The sequence below is a fragment of the Diadema antillarum genome, unplaced genomic scaffold, assembly GCF_040938485.1.
Source record: "Diadema antillarum isolate AM-2024a unplaced genomic scaffold, OU_Dant_1.0 seq00001300_RagTag, whole genome shotgun sequence".
Taxonomy (NCBI): domain Eukaryota; kingdom Metazoa; phylum Echinodermata; class Echinoidea; order Diadematoida; family Diadematidae; genus Diadema; species Diadema antillarum.
Window position 1 is genome coordinate 63,657 of NW_027272078.1, and position 10,159 is coordinate 73,815.

General features: G+C 38.2%; 1 protein-coding gene across 1 annotated transcript; it reads right to left on the bottom strand.

The window, feature by feature from the left end:
• Positions 1-2,355: 2,355 nt before the first annotated feature.
• Positions 2,356-8,797, bottom strand: LOC139708098 (echinolectin 1-like). The gene is made up of 4 exons (XM_071620077.1): positions 8,695-8,797; positions 4,889-5,010; positions 3,712-4,033; positions 2,356-2,570 (listed from the first exon to the last, which is right to left on the bottom strand). The coding sequence occupies exons 1-4, from the start codon at positions 8,795-8,797 to the stop codon at positions 2,356-2,358; spliced, it is 762 nt and encodes a 253-aa protein (XP_071476178.1).
• Between the last annotated feature and the right edge of the window lie 1,362 nt (positions 8,798-10,159).

Below are 10,159 nucleotides of genomic sequence, written 5' to 3' on the forward strand. Positions count from 1 at the left end.
AATGATAGCTCACTTTTCCATTTCCATATTCATATATATTGACTGTTGAAGAACTGTCTCCTCCCAAAATAGCGAAACTTCAAAATGTCAATAACTCCCTTATTTTTCATCCGACTTCGATCAAATTTATACCGTTGAACTCTTTATATTTTACTCTGTCTTATGTTTGTACTGGATTTCCCCATCAAACACAATCTTTCCAGAGCACTCGTGCACTGACACCTGTCTATTCGAAAGCCGTTTAAAGTACATGTGTGTATGTGTGTGTGTTTGTATGCATTCCGTTCAGTCTAATAAACAAAACAGAGAGAGAGAGAGAGAGAGAGAGAGAGAGAGAGAGAGAGAGAGGAGAAGAAGGGGGGGCGGACCCTTGATTCCGCCATGAACAACCTTCAAACTTCTATCACCAATGTACTAACTCGTGGTATCAACTTAGCTCTATTACAATGTATTTCTGGTTATAGAGAAGATTCCATGATTTTGGAAGATTTGGAGTCTCACTGGGGCCCGCAGATGGCATGCTCGCGTGAGTCTTTGGCTCAGGTGAGCTAATAACCAAGACAGCAAAACGGTTTCAAATGAAATCCTCCCTGAAACCAGCTTACGATATGTACCTCAAGTGCTTATGTCATGAAATAAAGTTGTAGTTCTATATTTTGGCATGGAATTTGTGTCTTTCTGAAAGAAAAAAAAAACACACACACAAACATTTATGTATGGCAAAAGCATTATTACAAATTGACAGGATTCCTATTCATCTCACCACAATCCACATCCGCACACCCACTTCCCCTCCCCCCCCCCCCCCACACACACACACAAAATAAGAGAAGAAGAAGAAGGAGAAGACGAAGAAGAAGAAGTACATAGTGGGATTACCAAGTTTTGAAAATAGCCTACTGCTGATGAAATAGTTATTGTACCTTCTCTCTACGATGCACGTTATAATGTCACCCTCGCACGGATTTTGCTCCAATGTGACACAAGTCAGCCAAAGAAACATACAATGCCTTTCTAAATCTCTCTCTCTCTCTCTCTTTACATTATATGCAGACGTTTATGATATATCACATATTATATATATATATATATATATATAAATATATATATTTGTATATATGTGTGTGTATGATTATACATTTGTATATATAAATATATGTTATGTATACACGGTGTATGTTACTATGCATAATTTTTTGTTTATGAATAGCATTACAGTATTGAAAGCGCACATTTACATTTATTATACATGATGTAGGCGCCTATTGTGTACGTATAATCATTATACATTAGAATTCTAATTCTATTCTTTCATTTCATGTCATTTTTGTCTATGTATGCATTATATATGTATGTATAATATATATATATACGCATATGCATATAGCTATATATAATATTATGTATATCTATCTCGCTATATATATAATATATATAATATAAATTATAATTTCAACTGTAATTGCTATTATTACTATCAAAAGAGAGACAGACAGACAGAACAAAATTGAATTCAGATCGTCTTTAATGATTCTTAGCGTTTAGTATCCAATCGCCTCACAATAATGAGGATAATAAAATGTATATGGCGCTAAGTATACGGGTGTTTCTAAGCTCACAAAGGTAACACAATCCAATCCAATTTGTAAAAACAAATAAAAAAGTCGTATACATGTTTGTGTAAACACGTTTTACATGTGTCCGGACAAACTTTTAACGCAGAGTGGTCAAACTCTGTATGGTAATTCACTCAGCATGTTACTCCAAACGAGATCAAACTTAGTACAAATTTTGATCGTACACACTCAAAAAGGACCAGAATAAAACGGAAGCAAAAACATTCGCTGACTTGTGATAGGAAAAGCAAAGACATGATATAATTCCAATTAAATGTGCCAAGCATTTTGTGTTCGTAATAGTCTTCTGTATGTTTTGGCACTTTTCTTGTAATATGAATTACGTGTTCATCCTGTATCGCATTCCAAGGATTTTCTGGCATTAACGGTGTTCTTAGATAGAGCGCCCCCAACCGCGCCCTTCTCAATGAATGTAAACGTGTGCTGGCCTTTGACCCTCAAAAAGTGACGTCAAAGATCTACGCTCGATGAATTGTGGTGAAAAGAATGCCTTACTATTTATTTTAGAATTCACTTGGAAAACTTCAATTGTTCTAATTTCTTCTTCATTGATTAGGCCTGCATTGTTGATTTATCAACAACAACAAAAATCTCCTATTCAATCCCCCAGTGGTCTCACCTTTTAGGATAAAGTGGAATAACACTATAACCTAATTGAACTTGTCAAACAAGGGATGATCATATTCATGATTCAAATTTGTAGCTACGCGTAGTACTTCTAATTTTTGGCATACACGAAATAGTACGTCCCGTTCCAGGTGTATCTGTTGCGATGCCACTGACCAGCAAGATTAGAGTGCAGCTCTGCGCCTGCTGCCCGCGGCCCGAAGTAGAGAGACTCAAAGAAGAAAGGTTTAGACTCTCCGTTGGCTGAGGGCGTCCCACCTTGTCCACACTTGCTGGAAGCTCCTGGGATACACGTCATGGTCTCGACTAAAACAAGGGATGCAAAATATTGTACAGTTTTTTTTAAGAAGACCTAAGAGGATTAATTACATTTTAGAAAAGTGATAACAACAGCAATCATATTGCATACGTTCTTGCATACGACATTGTTGATGACCAAACTTTAATGTACTTTTTTATATCTTTATTGATGAAGCATAATGTATGCCCTATATACATTGTTTCTTTTATACCGTAATTATGATATTATAGATGAATATCCGTCAGTATAGAAATCTTAAAATGTCATTGTAATATTTTGTTTTTGATATCGGTGAAGGAACAGGTAACATCCCCTCGTTTCAGTGAAATCGTAACTCTAATACGTTTGGTCTTTAAAGAATGAATCTAATTAAAAAAAAACACACAATCATAAGACTGACGTGTTGATCGAAGGAAAAAAGTGGGGGATTGTCTGAAACCTGTATAAAACTTAAACTTATGGAGGATAGCTATGGAATTCGTTTGGCGTGTGTGTTTGTTTGTTTGTTTGTTTGTTGTTGTTGTTGTGTTTGTTTTATTGTTGTTGTTGTTTTTTTTGGGGGGGGGGTGATTTCTTTCATTTTCTTTTCATTGCCAACGAAGAATATGAGTGAACAAAACATATGCTAAAAAGAGCAATATACATAATGATAATTATATACATAATAATAATGATAATAATAATAATAATAATAATGATAAAGATGATTATAATAGTAATAAGAATAATGGTAATAATAATGATAATAATAATAATAATAATAATAATAATAATAATAATAATAATAACAATAATAAAAATTTCTACTGCATGATAGAGCAAAGGTCCACCTTTTGTGCTCATGGCGCTCAAAATACATATAAACAAGGAATTTAGAAGCTACAGACGCATGATATTTACTATCATAAAGTAATGTTGAAGATGTTGATAATGGAGGGGAAGCTAAAAAGCACAGCTTGTATAGTGCATTCCCCTCAAAACCTTTTTTAATAAGGTACAGAAAATGGTATTTGGGGTTTCTATACCTTTTTGAAATGTGGTTCCCAGTGAACAGCGAAGCTGTGGAAATTAAGATTCGGATAATAAACAATGATAAATAGACCTTATTACTTCTGAGCTATGCTGCGTGAAATTAAATCTCGTTACCACTATTTGACTGGAATTGCAGCCGGGTGTGGTCGTTAGCGTATCCGTTGATGTACACCTCCTTCTCTTCCAACCACGGCATCGTCCGCGTTGTCAATCTCGACGGATTCACGCTGTCGTCCCCGACCATCTGGAAATCGACGTCGGTCCGCACGTAGAACTCGGTGAATTTCAGCTCCTGCATCTGTTTGATGCTGGACGCAGAGATGATCTCCAACTCGACCTCCGCCTCGTTCTCCTCGACGTAGTTCCAGACACTTCCCATGTCGGACTTACCGTAACGGACCCAGCCCCCTCCATTCTGCGTCATTTCACAGAACACCTGTCAAAATGCGTTTGGTAACATCATATGTCATAAGCCTTTCATTACCATAGGGCTCCTACTTGCACATAGGAGTGTCGATTGAATTTTCAAAGTGCAGGGGCGAACCAGGAATTTCGTAAGGAGGGGGTGCCTCACAAAATTAAACGGGTGGGGCGCAAGCACTTCACCCCCAATTTTTCTTCTTATTACTTTCGTTTAAAAAAGAATAAAGCAATGACGGCACATATATTTAACGACACTTAAGATTTCTTGAGAGTTGATTGATTGATTGTTCGATTAATCGATCGATCGATTGTTTGGTCAATTAACTGATTGATTATTGATTGACTGATTGTTTGATTTTCTTCAAAGTTCACAATTATGATATGTACAAAGTGTTCAATCCACATACTTATTTGGAATAAATTCCCCTTTTAGAGTAAACCACGAGGATCGAAGTGCGCATTAATATCAGGGTTTGTGGATAGGTGCACTTGTCCTGCTTTGTTCTAGCCTGGCGGTGAGTTGGCTCAGTCGGTAGCGCGTCGGCCTCACTATCCTAAGGACCCCGGCTCGAACCCGAGTCTGGACTGAGCAATGTTGTGTGTAATCATACCGTCCCCACTAGCAAGAGGCAAACGTCCCTCAGATAGGACATAGCGAGAGTCATAACTCACGCACGTAAAAGATCCCGCTTCATTCATCCATCGCAAAGAGCAGGGTGTTTAACCCTGTGAAGTGATCCCACCTCACATCGAACTGAACCCCGTGGGAAACAAGCTCAGCATAGCTGAATATGGGCTCTCCAGCCATCTTCTCAGATGGAAACGAACGAACGAACAAACGAACGAACGAACAAACAAACAAACAAACCTTGGTATAGACTCCAGCAGTAGTTATGTAGTAATAACCACACGGTCTGCTGCAGACCTCCAGAATATGTTGGCAAGACAAGGCAGGATTGTCCGGGTTACCAAGAGAGGTTGAACAGTGACCTATTCCAAAAACATTAAAGACATATTAACCATTATTTTGCAGATGAAACAAAAAACCAGCATTGGTGCTTCAAAATAGTTCCAAAAATGTGATCGAGTTAGAGATAGAAACAACCAATGTAAAATTTTGAACCAGTATACTCAATGTTACGAATATTGTAAAACATTCAAAATGTGAACAATAGTCATAATCAACTGATTAAATGTTTCCAGACTAAATTGTCTACAGTTATGGTTTAATGAGAAAAATAGTGATATCTCCTTATATTTCAGGCTCCATAACAAAACTTTACTAGTATTATAGTATATAGGATGTTTTGTGATACAACTGACCTACACATATGCATCAAAAGTGATATCTTGAACATTTTTTAAATCACCGCTCCCAAAGGTAAATAGCACCTTAAATGAACATTATTACCAAGTTTGCGGGTTCTCGATTTTTTTTAATGGATATGTCATGGTGTCATAATAATGCAATCATCTATGAATGCCTAATACTTTTAAATAGATGTTTCAGCATCTAAGCTATTCCCTCTGACTTCCCAGAATCCCAAATTATGATCAGGGTCGGAGCCCGTGTGTGTGTGTGTGTGTGTGTGTGTGTGTGTGTGTGTGTGTGTGGAAGGGGGGGGGGGAGAGGGAGTTTATATTTCTGGTGGCCCTTCCGGGTTTCATCAGCTAACAATGATGTAGGCTACCTTTCGAAGTTCATTCTTAACAAAGGATATAGATGCACTTACGAATTCTTCGATCTCATTCAACATTCTCTTGAGGTTATTGTTTATTGTCTTAATCTCGTAGACTTGAAGAATAGATGCAACGAATAAGCATTATGTAATTCATGTGAGATTGTGTAGGAATTTTGTTTGAGTTTGAAATCCCCCCCCCCTTTCTCCTTCTACTTATTAGATTGGGGGGGGGGGGGGGGGGGGGAGTCACGCCGAGATCGCTTCGGGAAAGTAGAGAGATCCGGATAACGGGAGGACGAATAGGATATATCGGACTGTATATATATATGATAATCAAAGTTTTAAGAGCCATGGGAAACAGCCATTCGTTATTCAAGCATTATGCTCCACTCTGTCTAAGCATTCCAAGCTGAGGATATTTCCCCGGTGTTTTTATGTTTCTTTCGATTTTACAAAGACTAGTCTTCCGTTTTTGATGGCTGATTTTTTTTTAAGGGCACTGCAGTGCGTATACATAAAATGTCTGCTTTCGAATTCTTGAGTAAAAGGCTAGATGTAGTTATCGGCTGACAATATCACCTGGCACAGGTTATTTATTTACTTCTTTATAAATCTTTTCACAGCATATAGGGCTTACTTTGACGTTGAAGTGACATGAAATTAAATGAGTGATAAAACGTCTCTTATATATTCGATCAGAGGAAGGTGTTAAGGGGGTATCTCACTGAGCGGCGAACGTTTACGAACGTAGCGAATTTGGGATTTCACCAGGGTTCGTAAAGGGTTGCAAAAGGTTCGTTAACAATTGCAAGAATGTTTGCAAACGGTTGTTATTGTCGCAAACGGTTTTTCTTGTCGCGAAGAGATTTTGAACATGTTCAACATTTCTTTGCGAACCTTTGCGAATTTGTATTTTCGCTAACAGTTGCAAACATTCGCAAAACACTCGTAAGAATTTGCAAACGGTCGTAATATGGTGTCGCTAACATTTTTATTTGATTCGCCATTGCTGGCGAACAAGTTTAACCACATGGTTCCTATATAAAAGCTTCTGAAACAGACAAGGTTCCACTCTAAGAAAGTTCTTGAAGCTCTTGACATCTCCATCATGATTGTAATTGCTTCAAAAACTTTTCATATTGACCAAAGTCTGTCCTCTGCAACAAGCACTCTCTGACTCTCTTTCTTTTCTTCTTCCTTTCTTGTTTTTCTTTATTTTATTTCTCTTATGCTGCACAAATAGCTGTAGCAGCAGCCTGACAAAGCAGCTCTTCAAGGATAGCAACACCTTGAGCCTCTTCTTGGCAGAAATTTATTTCCATATCCTGGAAATCCATCTCGAACGGTTGTCACAAGCGATCTGAATTCAGTGGAAGGTTTTATGTCGTTTTATGGGTCTTACTATACACAATCGCCTGGTACTTTTCTAGGTCCAAGAACATTCGCAAAATTGTCGCAAAGGATTTTCAAACAGTTGCTTATATTTGCAAAACTGTCGCTAACATTTGCAAAATTGTCGCTAACATTTGCAAAATTGTCGCTAACATTTGCTAACATTCGCTAATAGTCGCCACCTGTGTTCGCAAACACTTTCGCAAACATTCGCTAAAGTGTTGCTAATTGTCGCTAAACATCGCTAAAAGTCGCTAACTGTCGCTAATGGCAGAAGCGAACTTTGATTTTTCGCAAACATTCGTCAGAAAAGTTGGCGAATCTCAAATTCGCTACGTTCGCAAACGTTCGGCGCTCAGTGAGATACCAGCTTAAAATTCTCGAAGCTCTTGATATCTTGACAGCTCTTGACAGCTCCATCATGTAATTGCTGTAAGAGTTTATAATATTGACCAAAGTCTGTCCTCTGCATCAACCACTCTTTGACCCAAACAGTCTTTCTTTTCTTCTTCCTTACTTGTTTTTCTTTATCTTCTTTCTCTTATGCTGCACGATAGCTGTAGCAGCAGCCTGGCAAAGCAGCTCTTCAAGGATAGCAGCACGTTGAGCCTCTTCTTGGCAGAAATTTATTTCCACATACTGGAAATCCATTTTGAACGGTTGTCACAAGAGATCTGAATTCAGTGGAAGGTTGTACATTCGTTTTATGGGTCTCACTATGCACAATCGCCTGGTACTATTCTGGGTCCCAGAACGTTCGCAAATTGTCGCAAAGGATTTGCAAACAGTTGCTAATATTCACAAAACTGTCGCTAACATTTGCAAAATTGTCGCTAACATTTGCTACCAGTCGCTATTCATAGTCGCCACCTGTGTTTCGCAAACACTTTCGCAAACATTCGCTGAAGTGTTGCTAATTGTCGCTAAACATCGCTAAAAGCCGCTAACTGTCGCTAATGGCAGAAGCGAACCTTGATTTTTCGCAAACATTTGTCAGAAAAGTTGGCGAATCTCAAATTCGCTACGTTCGCAAGCGTTCGCCGCTCAGTGAAATACCAGCTTTAGGAGGGTCTGCATACTGCAAACAGGAGGGAATCTGGATGAATTGGGATGTAAATCGAATTGGTATCTAATGCCTTTTTCGAAAGTGGGTAGATCTTGAGCGCACCTCTGGTACAAGACAACACGTTCAGTTGAAGAGTTTGTTCGCAAAAACCGATAAGTCCATTTTTGAAGATTTTGAAGTACGGTCTCTGTCATAAAGTACAAAATAATACCTTTTAAATGATATATTGGTCACTACATATAAAGGTACATTTTTGAAGTTATGGTCAAAAGAAGCAAAAATTTTCTTATTATTCTCTCTATTTTCTTGACCTTTAATCGCAAATATCTCCATTTTGGCAAATATGGACTTATCGGTTTTTGCGAACAAACTCGATCTTCAGTTGTAATCTGCTGCAAGTTGCACTTACTCGCATCCACGCACAACCCCCATGAGTAGATGTTCTGCTATAGTGTGTATGATATAATACATTCACCATGATATTATTCTGATGGTGAATTATTTAAAAGTCAAAATTGTTTGCTTGTCCCTCACCATGATGATGGTCATCCTCCTCCTCTTGACCATGAATAGGGGGTAGGAGAGTGACCACGATGCCGATGACCACAAGAAGACACATGCTGATAGTCGATGCCATGTTGGACGTCGAGCTGGGACGAGGAGAAATATGTATATTTATTTACAAAGATTTTCATAATCCTTCATACGCTATATCGATTTGTTTCTCTTGCCATGACCTCTAGGGGTCAACCCACGAGGCTGACACCCACGAGGCCGACACCCACGAGGCCGACACCTACGAGTCATGTTGCCCACGAGTTCGACACTATAGGCAAATAATGCCCATGAGTTCGACATTGCAACGCGGGGCTTAAATGTGTCAGTCTCGTGGACCTTGTTTGCTTGGTGTCGAACTCATGGCCTGTAATTATGACTCGTGGGCTGGGCTTTATGACTAATGGGCTGTATATAATGACTCATGGGTGTCGAACTCGTGACGTATACGAACACGTACATCAAATATTAGATCATAACTATGATCAGTCGAGCCTTTAAGGTAAAGCCATTAAAGTTATGCGTGATTAATATTTGAAGAACCAAAAAACAATAGACTTAACTGTTCAACATGTCAATCATGACTGTGTAATTTCGGCAACCATTTACCATTTACAGTTCGTTATTCCAAAAGTTTGTTATTCCGAAGGTTCGTTAAAATCCGAAAATTAAAAATGATTCGTTATTCAGAAGATCGCTAATCCGAAAACGAAATAAGATTCGCAATTCTGTAGGTTCGTTATAGTACGCAGATTTTTCTTTCGGATTAACGAACCATGGGAATTGTACCATCGCTCTCATTTTAGTAACATACATATGAAACGACTTCCAATTCCGCTCTGATTAGTAGGCATATTATAGTTCGTCGGTACATCTAGCTGATTTACAATTGAAAGACTACCAACTGTTTTTACAACCTCCTCTTTCTATTAGTTTTTATGAAACCTTGATCAAACCTGGCTGTTCTGTTTTCACTTGATTTTAATATTGTCGTCATTTTTGCCCGAAGTGGATTTTTACACTCTTACAGTACAAGAAGACAGATCAACTTCAATCTTTAGCACACTGAAGAGGACTACAGTACGTCCTCGCCATACTTTTATAGAAATTAACACATCGCTGAAGATGTTGTTTATCAAATTTATGCCTGATGTATCATTCAATCAATCTTGAATAAAATGCAAAAATGCATGTGGCAAACTACACGTGTATTTACGCTGCTCGATGATGCTGAGCATAATACAGCAGATATTTGCAGGCAAGATAGTATAACACATAGCAAGAAGAAACATACAGATGTCTACATAATATCATTATCGTTTTGAAAGTGATATGACATAATTTATTTCTTTAAACAGGCAATTTATTGTTTAAAGACCCTGCCAAGACTACAGCTAGCTTAAGTCACTAAATATCGATTTTCCCGTTCTGATGTATTTGATAC